General features: G+C 44.2%; 2 protein-coding genes across 16 annotated transcripts in view; one reads left to right on the top strand and one right to left on the bottom strand.

Annotated features, from left to right (window-relative positions):
* Window positions 1–5,470: 5,470 nt before the first annotated feature.
* On the bottom strand, window positions 5,471–14,610 carry HARBI1 (harbinger transposase derived 1). Its single transcript, XM_004264061.4, has 3 exons — window positions 14,489–14,610; window positions 12,565–13,383; window positions 5,471–7,400 (listed from the first exon to the last, which is right to left on the bottom strand). The coding sequence occupies exons 2-3, from the start codon at window positions 13,232–13,234 to the stop codon at window positions 7,021–7,023; spliced, it is 1,050 nt and encodes a 349-aa protein (XP_004264109.1). The 5' UTR covers window positions 13,235–13,383; window positions 14,489–14,610; the 3' UTR covers window positions 5,471–7,020.
* A 252-nt stretch (window positions 14,611–14,862) lies between these two features.
* The window catches only part of ATG13 (autophagy related 13), a 46,537-nt gene continuing 43,475 nt past the window's right edge, over window positions 14,863–17,924 (top strand). The window contains exons 1-2 of one of the 15 annotated variants that reach the window (XM_033411893.2): window positions 14,863–15,240; window positions 15,601–15,713. The gene's annotated coding sequence lies outside the window, so the exon portion shown is untranslated. The remainder of the gene's footprint in view (window positions 15,241–15,600; window positions 15,714–17,924) is intronic. The other 14 variants (XM_033411878.2, XM_033411888.2, XM_033411901.2 and 11 more) reach the window with 14 other exon arrangements.

Below are 17,924 nucleotides of genomic sequence, written 5' to 3'. Positions count from 1 at the left end.
TGTGCAGTCTTCCATAGTTGCAGCACATGGGCTCAGTAGTTGTGGCTCACAGGCTCTAGAGCACAGGCTCAGTAGTTGTGGTGCATGGGCTTAGTTACTCTGCGGTATGTGGCATCTTCCCAGACCAGGGCTTGAACCCATGTCCCCTGCATTGGCAGGTCCATTCTTAACCACTGCACCACCAGGGAAGTCCCTTGTCTATCACTGTTTTAGAGGACTTTTCAAATGAGGAAACATTATAGCAACATTTATAAAAGCTTAAAAAGAAAGAATTTAACAATCTGCATCCAAAACACAAACTTTTAATTTGTTCATGTTCTCATGAAGTCCTTGGAAATATTCTACATAATTTTTCATTTTATTTTATTTTTTTATTTAATTTTTTGGCCGTGCCGTGTGGCTTGTGGGATCTTAGTTCCCCAACCAGGGATTGAACCCGGGTCACAGCAGTGAAAGCACCACGTCCTAACCACTGCACTGCCAGGGAATTCCTCTACATAATTTTTAAAGTTTAATTTAAGCAGAGATACAATAGTGTTATTTTTTTGCATTATATAATTTCCCTATTAAAGTCTTTAATAGTTGTTATTTTAAACAATTGCACAATATTCCATTGAGAGGATTTACTGAACATGCTTCCCATTTTGAATATGTATCTTGCTTCCAAACATTTTCTGTGTAACAGGTATTGCAGCTCCCGGAAAGAGGCAGTTATAACCTTATTATTAATGATTAGGATCTACTGCACAGGACTTCCCTGGTGGCACAGTGGTTAAGAATCCACCTGTCAACGCAAGGGACATGGGTTCAAGCCCTGGTCTGGGAAGATCCCACATGCCACAGAGCAACTAAGCCCGTGCACCACGACTACTGAGCCCACACTCTAGAGCCCGCGAGCCACAACTACTGAAGCCCGCGTGCCTAGAGCCCATGCTCCGCAACAAGGGAAGCCACCGCAATGAGAAGCCCACGCACCACAAAGAAGAGTCGGCCCCACTCGCCGCAACTAGAGACAACCCACAGGCAGCAACGAAGACCCAATGCAGCCAAAAATAAATGAAATTATTTATTTATTAAAAAAAAGAGAAGCTACTGCACATAAACAAAAAGAGTAAGGAAACGAGGGGCTTCCCTGGTGGCGCAATGGTTAAGAATCTGCCTGCCAATGCAGGGGACATGGGTTTGAGACCTGGTCCGGGATAGATCCCACATGCCGCGGAGCAACTAAGCCCGTGTGCCACAACTACTGAGCCTGCGCTCTAGAGCCTGTGAGCCACAACGATTGAGCCCACGTGCCACAACTACGGACGCCCCCGCACACCTAGAGCCTGCGCTCTGCAACAAGAGAAGCCACCACAATGAGAAGCCCACACACCACAACAAAGAGTAGCCCCCACTCGCTGCAACTAGAGAAAGCCTGCATGCAGCAACAAAGACCCAACGCAGCCAAAAATTAAGTAATTAATTTTTTTAAAAAAGAGTAAGGAATCAAGGCAGAGGTTTATTTCTCTGTCATATAAAAGAAATCTAGGGTAAGGTGTGGCCATTCAGCATCAGGGACCAGGCTTCTATCTTGTTGCTGTGACATGTTCAATAAGTGTTTTTTTGTCTTAGATCCAAGACAGCTGCTCAAGCTCTAGCCATCATGTCTACATTCCAACCAGCAGGAAGCTGAAAGAGGAAAGGCATGTCTCCTAGCCATAAGGACACATCTTGAAAATAGCACAGGACCTTTCCACTTACATTCCACTGGCCAGAATTTAGTCACATAGCCACACCTAACTAGGAATTTGTCTTTATCCTGGGAAGCCATGTACCCATGAAAAGTCAGGGGCAAGTGGATTCTAGGAGATGACTAAATAAGCAGTCTGCCAAATTCCTAGAGCCAGCTGAGTAGCAGGCAAATAGACTTTGCTTTACTGTTTCCCAGGGCTGAGTTTCTACTTCTAGAATACACGCTTTAGGGAAGCTTCCTTCTTGGGGAGGCTTGTGGGGCTTAATTTCTAAAGCTACAGCCCTCACTCAAACTTGACCCATACAATGACTTTATTTTGAAACCTTGATTTCAGTGAGGAAAACTAAACAAACTACTTTCGAGGCTATAAGAAGTTTTCAGTTTTTCAAATCTGGAGACATTTATGTTTGGAAAAACACCTGAAGGTTATGCAAATATAAACCTAAAATCAACATCTGAAAATGGAGATGTTTGAGAAACTGAGGCTAGACTGCTCTGTGAAACCATGCAAAAGATGGTTTATTCTGCAGACAGAGTTGCATCTTTACAGATAAGTTTCATTAGAGAAACTGTTTCAAGTGTGACAGTAAACTCCTATTTGTTCTTATCAAGTCTATTTGGACAGAAGAGTAGATCACAAAAGATCAGGGGTTGAAACCCTCAAACACACAGAAATCTTTTTACACTGGAGGAAGACCTGAGAAAAAGAAACCAGGTGGGCAGAAGGAAAGATCATCTTGGGATGTAACACAGAAGCCTACACCTTGGTGTTAAAAACTCAATAACTCATTATTATGCTGATTGTTGATTATTGTATTCTGATAGGATTCTTCTAGAGGAGTCACCCCCCTTGAAGGTAAGCGGATGCTTCCCCTGAAGTAGGGTGACCAACTGTCCCAGATTGCTAAGGACTAAAGGGTTTCCCAGGACACAGCACTTTCCGTGCTAAAACTGCGACAATTGAGGGCAAACCGGGAGTTAGTCACCCTAAGAATAAATATAGCCACTGTCAATCACGTAGAAAGAATATGGAAAGACTAAACCAGGGGACTTCCCTGGTGGTGCAACGGTTAAGAATCCGCCTGCCAATGCAGGGGACACAGGTTTGAGCCCTGGTCTGGGAAGATTCCACATGCCGTAGAGCAACTAAGCCCGTGTGCCACAACTACTGAGCCTGCGCTCTAGAGCCTGTGAGCCACAGCTACTGAGCCCGTGTGCCACAACTACTGAAGCCTGCGCGCCTAGAGCCCATGCTCCACAAGAGAAGCCACCACAGTGAGAAGCCCGCGCACCACGACAAAGAGTAGCCCCCGCTCACCACAACTAGGGAAAGTCTGAACACAGCAACGAAGACCCAAAGCAGCCAAAAATAAAAATATATTAATTAATTAATTAATTTTTAAAAAATGACTAAACCAGTAATGAGGATTGGGACTTACTGACCTGGGGGAATTGCCTGTGATAAAGGGTGAAGGGAGGGGAAAGGAGAGAATGGGAGGAGACTGTTCCTTATCTTGCTCTGGGCTCTGAGAAACCTACGACATTGGGTGGTAGGAATCAGGCCTGAACCTAAGATGAGATTCTGTAGCAGTACCATGAGTCATCTTATTACGAAGTCCAGGAAGAGGAGTTAGGCCTTGAGCAGCCAAAATGATGAGCCGCTTGTAGGTTTTGCGTTGCAATTCTATTGCTCTTTGGTAGTCTGCTCTCATGGCACTGTGGGATAATGTACACACTTTGGGTTTGACGGTAAAGGTAGAAGCTGTGTAGTGATGTAGGAGCAGCCCAGGGAAGAGGAGAGATCCCAGAACAGCAGGTAACCATTCACAGAACCATAACAGGCTTTTCCTTCTCTGGAATTATTTATATAGGATAAATTTCTAGTGGTGGAATTTATCAATGGATTGAAATGTATGAACATTTTAAGACTCTAGAATGGCATGGAAATCAGCCCTTCTATAAAGACAGCTGTATATGTAAGGGTTAGAAAAAGTCTCAACAGACTGAAACTGAATGTTTTGCTGGGCAAACATGGAGACTCCTTTCCAAAAGACTTTTTGAAGTTTACCAGCGTGTGATTTCAAGGTCTACTTTTCTTGTTCTTGTTTAATATCAAGAGATCTCATACCTCCTATTTGATTATCACGAAGTAGGGTGTTAGATGGTAGTCACATTAAAAAAAGAAAAGCCTGTGAATTTTATGTGGTTAGGTTCCTGGGGTGTCTCCAGCCTTCAACTAGTATTTTTTCTTCCTTCCTGCATTGCCATTTTAACTTAATTCTGAGTCCGTTATCTCTTATACCCACAATTTTGTAAAATCTGGGTGGGATCTAGGGAGCAAAAGGGACCTGAGGATATATGCATGCACAGTGGTTAAAACTCCAATTTCTTATTTTCTTGATCTCTTCTTAACTTCCCCTACACTGTCAGGGAAATCAACTGTTAAGCTCAGTTCTTGAGTTTCCAGTTTATTATTTCAGGTAGGGATACAATTGTAGTATGTCTATTATCTATATAGCCTCTATTTTATTCCTCCCTATCTCTTATACTTTTTCATATATGATCCCATTAAAATTGTGTCTTGTTTCTTTGTCCCTAAATTAGATTAACTTGCTATAGATCCTTTACAGTCCAAGAAAGGAGCTCCATCTCTGTTTAGTTCATTTTAAACTAAGAATATGTTTATGGTCCCTCTTTTGTATAATTTGGAATTAGTAAACCACTGATAACCCAATATTGTAGTTTTCCCTTAATACATCCTGGGACTTTTGCTGTCTTGGAACAGCTAAGGGCAAATCTGGAGAACTTCTATGCTGGCCAGATGGAATCATCTACGGGAAGATGAGGCTTATATAAGACAGGTGAAATCCTTGACTTTGTCCCAAAGCTATACCAGGAAGATACTATAAATCCACAATAAGGACCTCAAGAGAAGACTTCTCAGGCACCTATAAAAAGCCCCTATAAGCAAACCCTTGGCAATTTGGAAATACAGATCGTGATCCCTCCCCTAGGTCATTCTGAGGAAAGTGTAACTGGACTGAAAAAAAATCCTGGCCTATAAAAATCCAGGTCGAAAGGAGATTAAAGGAATAGATTTTAACAGTTACTCTGTGGAATTATTAGGAAATAAAATGCTCCCAGGGAAAAACACTTCCAGCCAATGTTCAGTCTGTTCAGCACTTAGAAATTATCTTTGGTGTGCAAGTAATCGGCTTGAAATTGCTAATGAATTCTCCCCCACACTGTCCCTCCCACTGAGGCTTCATGTCACCATCTAATGAGTTAAGTTGTGAAAACCCCAATTTTCCTTTAATGTGGTTTTCTAAAGCTAAAATGCTAGGCACTTTCCAAGATTACACTCCACCTTGCCTCTTAAGATGCACGGGTGGCAGTATGCCTTTCCTCATGCAATACTCATAATAGAACCAAAACTTTAGAGGGAAAAATACCCATCAGGAAACTTGGAAAGACTGTGAGAGTTAAAATATTGCCTTATCAGGGAGACAAAGCAAGCTTGGGTCACAGGTTAAACTTTACAAAGAAAAAAACATAACAGGGCACCTCTATTGCATAACAAATAGAACAAAAGTTTCCAGTCACCCCTTCATTGTCCACTCCCATCTCAGCAATATCACTGTACTTGTTAAGCTCAACCTCCTGCCAAATGGACCCACTCCTTACAGAATAGGATGATGATGGAAAATAGCATTTGGAGTAGAAATAAACAGCAGATAATAATCCATAATTGTTTTTAATCTTGTGGATGAGTCACCTTCAATTTATTTCCACATTTCTTTGGTCATCAGCTGTTCATTTCTTTACTTTGAAAATCACCAGATTAACACTGCCAAAGGCAGGTAGGAAATGATCCATGAGGACAATTCAGAGGGATCACACGGGTGAATGGCTGAGAAACTGGGAACAAAACAATCCTCAGGAAAGTCTCTATTTTGTCCCAGCAAAGGCACCAATGTGTGAACCTAATTCACACTTTCATTATTCCAATCAGGTTATTTTTATATCAGTATAATTTTAGAATAAGACTTGGTGGAGGATTATTTATTTCCTGAGAAATTCTGTCCATCACTTTGCACAGAAGATATTCAAGTAGGTCTAACTCCAAAATTCATTTCATACCAATAAATTATATTCCTTTTACTTCTTTTTTTTTTTTTTTTTTTTTGCGGTACGCGGGCCTCTCACTGCTGTGGCCTCTCCCGTTGCGGAGCACAGGTTCCGGAGGTGCAGGCTCAGCAGCCATGGATCACGGGCCTAGCAGCTCTGCGGCATGTGGGATCTTCCCGGACTAGGGCTCGAACCCGTGTCCCCTGCATCGGCAGGCAGACTCTCAACCACTGCGCCACCAGGGAAGCCCTTACCTCTCCTTTTTAATACATGTCTTCTGTATCCCCTAAACTTTCTTTCTGAACAAGGAATTTCAAAGCAGAATGGCCCAAAAGACATCCTAACATCATGATCATAAGAAATGTGATCTATTTAGATGTGGACTGTCTAAACCTGGGTGAATTTCCTTTGCCCATCAATCTATCAGGGTCTTTAGATCCCCTGTAAAGTGTAAGCTTGCTATTTTGTCTCTATTTGACTTGTCTTCTTTAAGCTGATTGAATTCTTAAACCCATTTAGCCTTTAGCTCCTACTCAGGGTTGGAAGTAAGAGATTGGAGTCCAGTTGTTCTCCCTGGGAACTAGGTCCAAGTCACAGCTCAGTTATTACAGACAGAATTAAGATGGAGGTTTTGGACTGTCCTTAACCTCCTCTTAAAAACACAAAGCTGAAAAATCACATTAGTAGCCGTTTATTGATGTCAGAAGACCATTTCCCAACTGAAATTTACTCTTCACACTTGCCTCAGATTATGCCTATATAGGTAGTAAAGTAGAAAAGCTAAAATGCCATCCAAATATTTCAGGACAAATATTGTTTTCTTTTGAAATCTCTAGATAACTGCTTTGATTTTGTAAGCACGATATAAACGTCTGCAACCAAGGAACTTTCAAATGAGTGAGTGGTGCTAACCTGGTGTTCAATGGATAGTAGAGAACTGTTGTCTCGGAGGTTTTGGTTTAGTTAATAAACTTGCAAATAAATCGAGATATTCTGGCCTAGCCTCAACCTTTCTAAAACACGCAGATTAAATGTCAGTTTGTGACAAGTGTCCACACGCTCAGTTATGCTAGATGATGGAACTGTGTAGGGGGTGGTGAGAGGGAAAGTTTGTCACAGCTCCTTCTGGAAAGCCTCCCCGCTCCCCACCTTCCACATTAGCTGAAGTGAGTGAGCATCAACTCCTGACGGATACGGTCAGCCTCTAGGTCCAAGGACTCCATGTGCTCATACTCTTCCTCAGGAGGCTGTTCCACGGGTCCTGTCCCTGGAGAGGACCAGACATCCAACCCATGCTCCAGGGAGATGTTGTGGAGGACGCAGCAGGCCAAGATGATGTGGCTGGACTTCTCCGGTGAGTACTGCAGTGCCCCCTTGGATCCATCCAGGCAGCGGAATCGGGAGCAGAGGGTTCGGAAAGTCTTCTCAATCACACTGTGAGTTGCAGAATGGGCCATATTATAGCGATATTCGGCTGGAGTTTCGGGAATGTGAAGTGGGGTCATAAGCCAGGTGCGGAGAAAGAAGGAACTGTCACCTGTGGGGAAGGCCCAAAGACATCACAGATGTTTATAACTGGAATACAAACAAAAAGTAAAATCCAGGAGCATGTACAGAGAATGGACAAGAAAATGCAACAGCTTCCGGAGCCAAAGCACACCAGGGAAATGAAGAGGGAAATGCTGTGATAAAGAGCCCATAGCTAGTCACGAGCAGGAAGACCAGAGTGAGTCTTGCCTGGGAATACCCTTGGTTAAAACCAACAGAGAAAAGCTGACCCGGCTAAAGAAAGCTAAGTCTGAAAGAATGTAGGACAGAGGTGAAGGCACTGGAGGAAATGAAATTCCTGGATTTTCTTTTTTTGGCCGCGATGCACTGCTTGTGGGATCCTAGTTCCCTGACCAGGGATCGAACCCGGGCTCCCGACAGTGGAAGCGCGGAGTCCCAACCACTGGACCTCCAGGGAATTCCAGGATTTTCTGAATTCAGAGATATTGTTCTTTAAGAAAAAGTTAATATGGCTTCCTTGGTGGCACAGGTGGTTAAGAATCCGCCTGCCAATGCAGGGGACAAGGGTTCAAGCCCTGGTCCGGGAAGTTCCCATACACCACGGAGCAACGAAGCCCGTGCGCCACAACTACTGAGCCTGCACTCTAGAGCCCGCGAGCCACAACTATGGACGCCCGCGTGCCTAGAGCCTGTGCTCTGCAACAAGAGAAGCCACCGCAATGAGAAGCCCACGCACCGCAATGAAGAGTAGCCCCCGCTCGCCGCAACTAGAGAAAGCACGCATGCAGCAAGAAAGACCCAACACAGCCAAAACTAAATAAAATAAATTTAAAATAAAAAAGGTTAATAGAAACTATCACATAGCAAGCCAATCTTCAAAATCTCTAAAGAGCAAGAGTGCAAGAGAGAAAAAGAGAATTCTGCCAGGAGACCTCAAAACACTTGTGAGGAAAAATCTCTGACTTTACCATTAAAATGTCAGGTTTGAAAGCACTACCTAGGGATTTCAGAGTATTTCATAGACAATAATCATTCAATCTCCCAGTGCTAAGAAGAATAAGAGAAAACTCCCAGCAGAGATGAGAACTCAGGCGTTCTGCCTTCCTAGATATTACATTCATTAGAACCACGCCTTTGTAATAGAGGAACAGGTAGAATTTCACATTAACAAGGAGACCATAAATATAATGATGCAAGTAGTAATAGGGATAAAGAAATAAAATCAGAAGTCAATTAAAATAATATACACAAGGCATTTCCCTTAAGTGACTTCTTTATGGAATAATCCTGGGAAGTGCTAAAACCAAAACAAAACTGGGGTGCAATGCCCCATTACAATAGTGCAATGTTTCTATAATGTTTAATTGTCCTGACTCACTAAATCTGGAAGATGAAATGTCTCAGAGGAACAACCCCTTAGAAATTTGAGACAAATAGACCTGAGGAATACCAACTTGTATAGTCGCTGTGTTCCTCACCCACCATCAATTTCAGTAAACAGTTATGGATTGTTCAGAGAGTGCTAGGCACTGTTCCAAACATATAGCACTCCTTTCTTTTAGGAGCTTACATTTCTTTTTTTTCTTTTTGGCCACACCATGCGGCTTCTGGGGTCTTGGTTCCCTGACCAGGGATTGAATCCCGGCCTGTGGCAGTGAAGTATTAACTACTGGGTTGCCAGGGAATTCCCCATGGGTTAACTTTATTTTATTTTATTTTTAAAATAAATTTATTTATTTATTTATTTTTGGCTGCTACTCTTCGTTGCGGTGCATGGGCTTCTCACTGCAGTGGCTTCTCTTGTTGTGGAGCACATGCTCTAGGCATGCGGGCTTCAGTAGTTGTGGCAAGTGGGCTCAGTAGTTGTGGTACATGGGCTTAGTTGCTCCGCAGCATGTGGGATCTTCCCAGACCAGGGCTCGAACCTGTGTCCCCTGTGTCGGCAGGCGGATCCTTAACCACTGTGCCACCAAGGAAGTCCCAACTTTATTTTGAATGATATTGACATATAACACTGTATTAGTTTTAGGTATACTGGATTAACTTTAAATATCTGAGATGGCTCACAAAATTTTCAAATTGTATATTTAGCTGACTTTTTTCCTCTTAAGGACAACCTATTTTAATTGAACTCGTCCCTACTAAATGCTGAATTTTAGAAACTGATGTTGTAAATAATAATGAAAATAATATCTATGACTTGTCCAATCCCAACTCCACTAGGCAGATACTACTGACCTTATTTTACAAGTGAGAAAATAAAAATAAACGTCACCCATCCTTTGATATGTTAGGCACAGGAAGAGGAAGGAGCTAGTCACTAAATGCTAATAATGTCAGACTCAAAGTCACTAAAACAATGGTATAATGCTGTAAAAGAGAGTAAGAAAAACATTTAAGATGACTAGCAAAACAAAGAGATACTAGATATTTGTTAAACGTCTCTTAAGAAACAGTATGAGCCTTAATTGGGAAGACATACAAGACAAGCTAGTTAATGTAGACCTCTTATAAAATGCTGCATCATCATTAACTGGTTATAATCCAAGCACCACTGGCAGACAGACACTCAGGAGGGGATTAGGAACAGAATTCCTAAACAGACTACAATTGCTTACATGATCAGTCATCCAAGAGACATTCTGGCAGATCTTACCCAAAGCTGCTTAACAAGACTAGCCCAAGAGCTGAAGAAATAACTCAGGCTGAATTGTTTGTAGGAGCAGGTACATTTAGAGAAGAGGAATTAGGTGATGCCCTCTGAAGGGGCATACGAGAATGAGGACATGAAGGGATGACACCCAAGATGAAAATATGCTAAACAAACAAACCAAAAAAAACAAGGGGGAATCACAGCTAGTTCTAGGTTTGGCAAATCTAGTACCATTCTACAAATCTGATGGTGTTCTTAAGATAAAATCAACCATCTTTTTTTTTTTCTTTTTTTGTTTTGGCTGCATTGGATTTTCGTTGCTGCGCGCAAGCTTTCTCTATTTGCGGCAAGCGGGAGCTACTCTTCGTTGCAGTACGGGGGCTTCTCATTGCAGTGGCTTCTCTTTGTAGAGCATGGGCTCTAGGCGTGTAGGCTTCAGTAGTTGCAGCATGCAGGCTTGGTAGTTGTGGCTCGCGGGCTTTAGAGTGCAGGCTCAGTAGTTGTGGCATACGGGTTTAGTTGCTCCGTGGCATGTGGGATCTTCCCGGACCCAGTCTAGAACCTGTGTCTCCTGCATTGGCAAGCGGATTTTTAACCACTGCGCCACCAGGGAAGTCCCCTTAGCTGGCTTTAGAGTTAGGGTACCAAAGTGATTTCATAAGAAATCAGCTTGGAACCCAAGTACTTCCCCAGCTGTGGAAGAAGTAGTTGGATGAGACACTTGCAGTCTTCCCTTCACTTCTTGGTGTGAGTTATATGAAAATGGAATTTGAAAATTCAGAGTAGGCAAAAGGTGGGATTAAGACAAAGTTCCACTAGGGTAACGAGAAGGTGGGGCACTGACAACAGTGTGTAGAAGCAACAACTGGGGGCTTCCCTGGTGGTGCAATGGTTGAGAGTCCGCCTGCCGATGCAGGGGACATGGGTTCGTGCCCCGGTCCGGGAAGATCCCACATGCCGTGGAGCGGCTGGGCCCGTGAGCCATGGCCGCTGAGTCTGTGCGTCCAGAGCCTGTGCTCCGCAACAGGAGAGGCCACAACAGTCAGAGGCCGGTGTACCGCAAAAAAAAAAAAAAAAAAAGAAGCAACAACTGAAGAAAATCAGTTAAGTTCCAAGATGTTACTCATGGTACCCTGGCAGCTCTAAACCAATCAGTGTGACAGCAGTCTCTTCTCCTCACCTGGAACAGTGGGCAGGGGTGGGAGGGTTCTTTTTTTTTGGCTGCCCCGTGTGGCGTGTGGGATCTTAGTTCCCCGACTAGGGATCAAACCTGTGGCCCCTGCAGTGGAAGCGTGCAGTTTTAACCACTGGACCGCCAAGGAAGTCCCAAGGGGAGGTTTTTCTTTAACTGACAATCAGCACATTAAAGAGAAAATTTCCTGAGTGTTTATTACAAGTAAAACACTGTGTTATGAACATGTGCAGTGCAGACATGATTAGTGGCCTTAAAGAGAGGTCTTCCAATCCTTAATGTGCCTTCATCTCCCACAAAACATGTTGTGTACAAGACAACCCTTGTCCTATTACTTACATAGAATGGTTCTTTTTTTTAAAAAAAAAAAAGACAACAAAAAAGCTGCCAGGCTCGAGGGTTTTATCACTGTTAACTAACTGTATTCCTCCCAGCTCTACAGTCACATCAGTTTGCACTGCTCAGTACTGAATAGGTTTTTGTCCTACTCAGATCATTAAGCCAGGCTTTCCGAGGGCACTCAGGCAAACAGATCTATGAAGTGAGTTTCCATAAGAACTGAATAAATGCACTGTCTACTATCATTTTCATACAGATATCATGGTGTCAATCACCAATGGCAAAAATAATACATTTTCACAATACTTTAGAGTGAACTTTCATATATATTCCCTAATCCTAACAATAGGTATTACTGCCCTTAGCATTATTTTCACCATTTTACAGATGATAAAAATTAAGGCTCAATTGTATGGATGTACTATATTTAACCAGATCTGCATTGATAAGTATCTTGGCTATATTTAAGGGGAATGCTTTTGTAGGGTTGTCGTTGCTATTGTTGTTTGTGAGTACAAAACACTGCTGCGATGCAAATGCCTGAAATTTTGTTTTACATATTTCTGAACATGTACCTCCAAGAAGAGCTGAGTCAAATTGTATGTTTTTAAATGTTAACAAGTGTCCTTTAAATGTTGATTTAAAAAAATTAAGGCTGGGGTGGTCCAGTGGTTAAGACTCTACCTTCTAATGCAGAGGGTGCAGGTTACATCCCTGGTCAGGGAGCTAAGATCTCACATGCCTAGAGGCCAAAAACCCAAAACATGAAACAGAGGCAATACTGTAACAAATTCAATAAAGACTTAAAAAAAAAAAAAAAGACATTACTTCTGTTTCAGTCCTGCTTTAAAAAAAAAAAAAATTAAGGCTCAGAGTTCTCATCTGAGGTCGTGCTTAAAACAGAACAGGACTGAGTCTCAGGTCTATAGACCCCTATATTTCATTCTACTCTGCCCAAACTTTTTTTTTATAGTTTCAAAAATGAAGCATTTACACCTGCAGACTTACCAAGCAGCCAGCTCTCTTTGTGCATCCCAGCTTCGAACTGACTGCTGAGAGAAGACTGCTGCAGCACAGCACAGTCCTGGAGGCTCCCCGGCCAGTTTGTTTCCACAGTCATCAGTGCCCCTCTGATGTCACACACCATGAGGCAGTTTAAAGAATGAAGACCTTTGCGGTTCACATAGGAAAGGTCTTCAGCATTTGGTGCCTTGATTGCCACATGGATACAGTCAACCACCCCTATGACCCCTGGCATCCCTGCCAACCCATAGAATTCATCCTTCAGAGCCTGCACGGAGGCTTCATCAGCTGGAAAGCGGACGAACTGCGAAGCTCTTTCCACAAGCGCTTCGGTGACATTGGCAACACATCGACTCATAGATGCCTGACTGATTCCAATAGCATCCCCCATCCGAGTCTGGAAGGAACCTGAGGTATAGAAGCCCAGTGCTGCAAGGATCTGTGTCTCTGGGCTAATAGCCCTGGATCTCTGAGTAGGTCTAGAAAGACTGGCCCCCAAGAGCTCCACCAAGTAATAAATGAACTGTCGAGGAAACCCATACATGGACATCAAGTATTCATCTGTCACATCATCCAGCTTAAAGCGGTCCAATGTGCGGTGACCTCGGCCATATAGCAAGAGATCACAGTCAAGTACTGTTATTGGTATAGCCATGGTACATGTAACTGTTGTCTCTCCTTCCCTCTGCTACTTTTCCTGAACTCTTCCCACTGAAGATGTTGGTGCAAGAAGGTATTTAAGGAAGTGTCAGAATTCAACAGCTAACCATCATTTAAATGGCTCTGGCATTTATAATCTTCTCTCTGTAAAGGTTAAAGGAAAAAACGAAAAACATTAGAAACCTACCAAAGACTTTAAAGTGATTCAGGGGCTTCCCTGGCGGTCCAGTGGTTAAGACTTCGCCTTCCAAGGCAGCGGGTGCGGGTTTGATCCCTGGTGGAGGAGCTAAGAGCCGACATGCCTTGCAGCCAAAAAACCAAAAACATAAAAAAACAAAAACAAAAAATACCAGAAGCAGTATTGTAACAAATTCAATAAAGACCTTAAAAATCATCCACATCAGGGCTTCCCTGGTGGCGCTGTGGTTGAGGGTCCACCTGCAGATGCAGGGGACGCGGGTTCGTGCCCCGGTCCGGGAAGATCCCTCATGTGGCGGAGCGGCTGGGCCCGTGAGCCATGGCCGCTGAGCCTGCGCGTCCGGAGCCTGTGCTCCGCAGCGGGAGAGGCCACAACAGTGAGAGGCCCGCGTACAAAAAAAAAAAAAAAAAAAGGTGCTATAACTGTAACTCGGTTTTTCTCCACTAACTCATGGCAATACAACAGGCTTGCTTTGGTATGAAGGAGAATGGGAGCTGAATTTTGGTGGCTCATTTAATGCCTGGCATTTGCATTGGGAAGAACAAAAGATTAATGGAGGTGATGGCATAATTAGCCACAAAGTAAAAGAGGTCTGCTCCTAACTATACAGGCCACGAAGCAACTGACGTAAGTCATAGCTACCCAGGACAGGGATTAGTCACGGCAGGATTCATTACCCAAAGCCCTCTGGCTCCACCTGATAAGTAAGGGGTAAGAGATGGGGGTGGGGAGGGGGGAGTGTCGTTGTTCAAACTAGTCTAACAAGGGAAGAAGGGGCAAAAAACCGCCCACGACCCAGGCTGGTAGACGGGAGATTCTGTGTTGTAACAAAAGCCTTTCCCCTCACCCCAAGAAATCCAAATCGTGAGGCTGAGGTAAAGGAAGTAGGGAAGACCAGATAGGTTGGAAGGAAGGCGCAAAAGAAGAGGCTGGGAGAGCTAGGGCTGAGAGGACACTCCACCTCTAAGGCTTTAAAAAAGATGTCTTAGAAATGAATACGGAAGTGTGATTGCCCCGGCCACTCAAAGTCAGCCGAGGCCGCTCACCCACCTCTCGGCGGCTGCCAGATTACCAGCCGCACTTCCCACCCACCCAGCCGGGTCCGGCCCTCCTCCGGAACCGGCGGCCGAGCACAAGCCGCCACGGCGCTCTCTGTAGGCACCGCCCTCTCGCGTCACCGCCCGCCCCAAGCCGTGTCCTCACTGCCGCTGCCGCCGCAACCTGCGATTCGCCGGCGCACATTCCACACACGGCCCAAAGGTTCACGCTCTTTCAAAGACCGCCTCTTTACGCCTTTGTTTTCTGAGACGCTTGAAGAGATTGGTGAATCAGACTTACATGGTAAGGAAACCAGTTTTTATGGGAACGTCAAACAGGAAAGAGATTAAGTAGGTCATCCATACTGTGCCGAAAGGGCGGCTGAGGTTAGATAGCTGTATTTCCCCCATAGCCCTCTTCCTCCCACCGCCGTCACCGAAGCGGATGAAAACAAACAGTAACGATGGCGGCGCCGGGAAGCGACCGGCTGCTGGGCTGAAGGCAGGAGTGATCACTTGAGCTGTGAGGGAAGCCCTGAAGAGCGCCTGTAGACGTGAGTGCGACAACTCGCGCAGTCTTGGGAACGGAACTCCCGGGGCCTGCGAGCCACGAGGCTCCTGAGGCGTGAGGTATTATCTGCGACCCGTGCTGTCAGTGCAGCTCCGGAGCGCGGAGCTCTCAGCCAGGAGGCGCAGCTGGCCGGCCCCAGGCCCCGGCCTCCGTAATGAGAGCCCCGAGCCACTCTCTGTGTCGCAGCTTCACAGGTACTAACTTTAGGGGGGATACCCCCGGATCTCTCAGCGCCCCCGGGTGGGAGGCTGTGGACCTGCGGCCTGCGGCCTGTCGGGTACGTCCTGGCGAAGCCGAAGCCTATTAGCTGTAGGTCAGTCCCCTAAGCTTTCTTTGGGAAGTCGGGTTACTGTAGGCTTCATTGGCCCTTGATCATTTCCAGTCCTTACAGAGATGCCCAGAGCTTTCGACTCTGCTTTCTCAGCTCTTTGGGTTAAAGGCATTTTGGAAGGAATTTGTGGGCCCATAACTCTGTGGTTGGGTACCAGTATGAATGAGATAGGTTTTCATTCAATCAAGATTTGTTGAGTGCCAAATATGTACTCCGCGTGTAGGTGAGGGTGACTGTTGACTAGTGCAAAAAGGGACCCAAGGTTCACGACTCTCTTACTGGCAGTGGAATGACCTGTGGAAACCTGCGATCCATTCTCATTAAGTAAATCTCTGGGTAAGTGGCTAAGCACCTTCTTGGATTCATCACTAACTCATCTCAGTTTTCACTTTCTCACTCAGTTATTTACCAAGTTTTTCTGGTCAATTCAGTGTAGCGTTTCACTTCTAGTATTCCTTCCTCTCTGGCCATCCCACAGCCAGAGAGAGAGGGGTGGAGGGCGGGGGAATGGATGTGAATGAACGAATATTTAAAGAACAAAAGTGCCTATTTTTTCATTACACTTACTTTAAAAGTCATCTCCTAAGGTGGTATAATTTATTGAACACCTTCAATGGGAGATGTGCAATAATAAGAAACAACAGGTCCTTTCTTTACACTAAATTAACTCCAGGTTATTGTGTGTTGTTTTATGTGTTAGTGCTTTCATGTGTGGCTATCATGGCTCCAATTAAATTATATGTTTTTGTTTGTTTCTTTCAACTCCATTTTTCAGCCGAGCAGAAGTCTTGTAAGTGCTTGTGGAAGGGAATCCTGAGTTAATATTTTTCATACCCAGGGGATGATGAATAAGTGATGAAGCAAAGGTCGTATGTATTGACCTGTGTAGTAAAATGCATGTAGTGCATTTTCAAATTGTAACCCTTTGGGTCGGAAGTTAAGACGGCTATGGCAACTTTTGAGATTTACATTTCATAAAAATTGCTATTTCTTTACTTACACCTAACAGTTCTTATTATTTGTATTTTTTTTCCCTCAAGTGGAAACTGCAGATCAAAAACTGCAGATCTTCAGCTACTAAATACTCCAAATTATATTATTTTATTTAAGGACTAAAAATCAGCTGGACACAATTCAGTTCGGCCATATACGCGTACTGGAATTGTACCGTATGGAGGTGGGGGCAAGAAATCTCCTTTTTTCCATTGTCTTTCCTGCTTGCATCCACCCAGCTGCATCAGCTTATGACCTCCATGACTCAGAGCAGGGTGTCCATAGCCTAAATGCAAAAAGAAGCCTAAGACATTAACATTGAGGTTCCAAAGACATGAGTCCTACTACATGAGTGAGTTTTCAAAGATAATTTTGACTAATCAGAAAGTGCAACCACTATAGAACTTATTGCTGTCACTTGATAAGGTTCATTACCAAAGCTCTGCAATTACATTTTGTTCCATTGGGAGTGGAAGTTATTTATTTTGGAATTTTTATCTGGAGGGAACTTATTTAATCTTAGTAATGCTTGGAAATTCCTAAAACTTTTACTTTTTAAGCACTTTTTACATTATTATAGAAGAGATGAAAATAACACTGTGGTTGGAGCACTGCATTCCTCACTCTATGACCCTTTATTATTCAAATTAAGTTTTTTGGTTTTTGTTTTTTTTTAATTATTTTTTTGGTACGCGGGCCCCTCACTGTTGTGGCCTCTCCCGTTGCGGAGCACAGGCTCCGGACGCGCAGGCTCAGCAGCCATGGCTCACGAGCCCAGCTGCTCTGCGGCATGTGGGATCTTACTGGACCAGGGCACGAACCCGTGTCCCCTGCATCGGCAGGCGGACTCTCAACCACTGCGCCACCAGGGAAGCCCTGTTGTTATTTATTTAAAAAATATTTATTTATGGGACTTCCCTGGTGACGCAGTGGTTAAGAATTCGCCTGCCAATGCAGGGGACATGGGTTTGATCCCTGGTCCGGGAAGATCCCACATGCCGTGGAGCAACTAAGCCCATGTGTCACAACTAGTGAGCCTGTGCTCTAGAGCCCATGAGCCACAACTACTGAGCCTGCATGCTGCAACTACTGAAGCCCGCGTGCCTAGAGCCCGTACTTCACAACAAGAGAAGCCACTGCAGTGAGAAGCCCGCGCGCCGCAATGAAGAGTAGCTCCCGCTCACCACAACAATAGATAGACCACGCGCAGCAACAAAGACCCAACACAGCCAAAAATGAATATTAAAAATTTAAAAAAATTGTATTTATTTGGCTGCACTGGGTATTAGCTGCAGCACGCAGGATCTTCATTGCTGCCTGCAGGATCTTTAGTTGCAGCATGCACGATCTAGTTCCCTGACCAGGGATCGAACCCAGGCCCCCTGCATTGGGAGCGAGGAATCTTAACCACTGGACCACCAGGGAAGTCCCTGGTTTTATTTTTTAATGGAAGAAAAGTATAGAAACTCACTGAGTAAGAAATGCAGGCTATTCAGCTAATATTTGAACTACTGTATTGCTTAAGATTTTTTTGGCTTGTATGTTGACTTTAGA

This window comes from Orcinus orca, chromosome 8 (assembly GCF_937001465.1).
Source record: "Orcinus orca chromosome 8, mOrcOrc1.1, whole genome shotgun sequence".
Taxonomy (NCBI): domain Eukaryota; kingdom Metazoa; phylum Chordata; class Mammalia; order Artiodactyla; family Delphinidae; genus Orcinus; species Orcinus orca.
The sequence above is the reverse complement of the archived record's forward strand: the minus strand, read 5'-3'. Positions and strand labels throughout refer to the sequence as shown.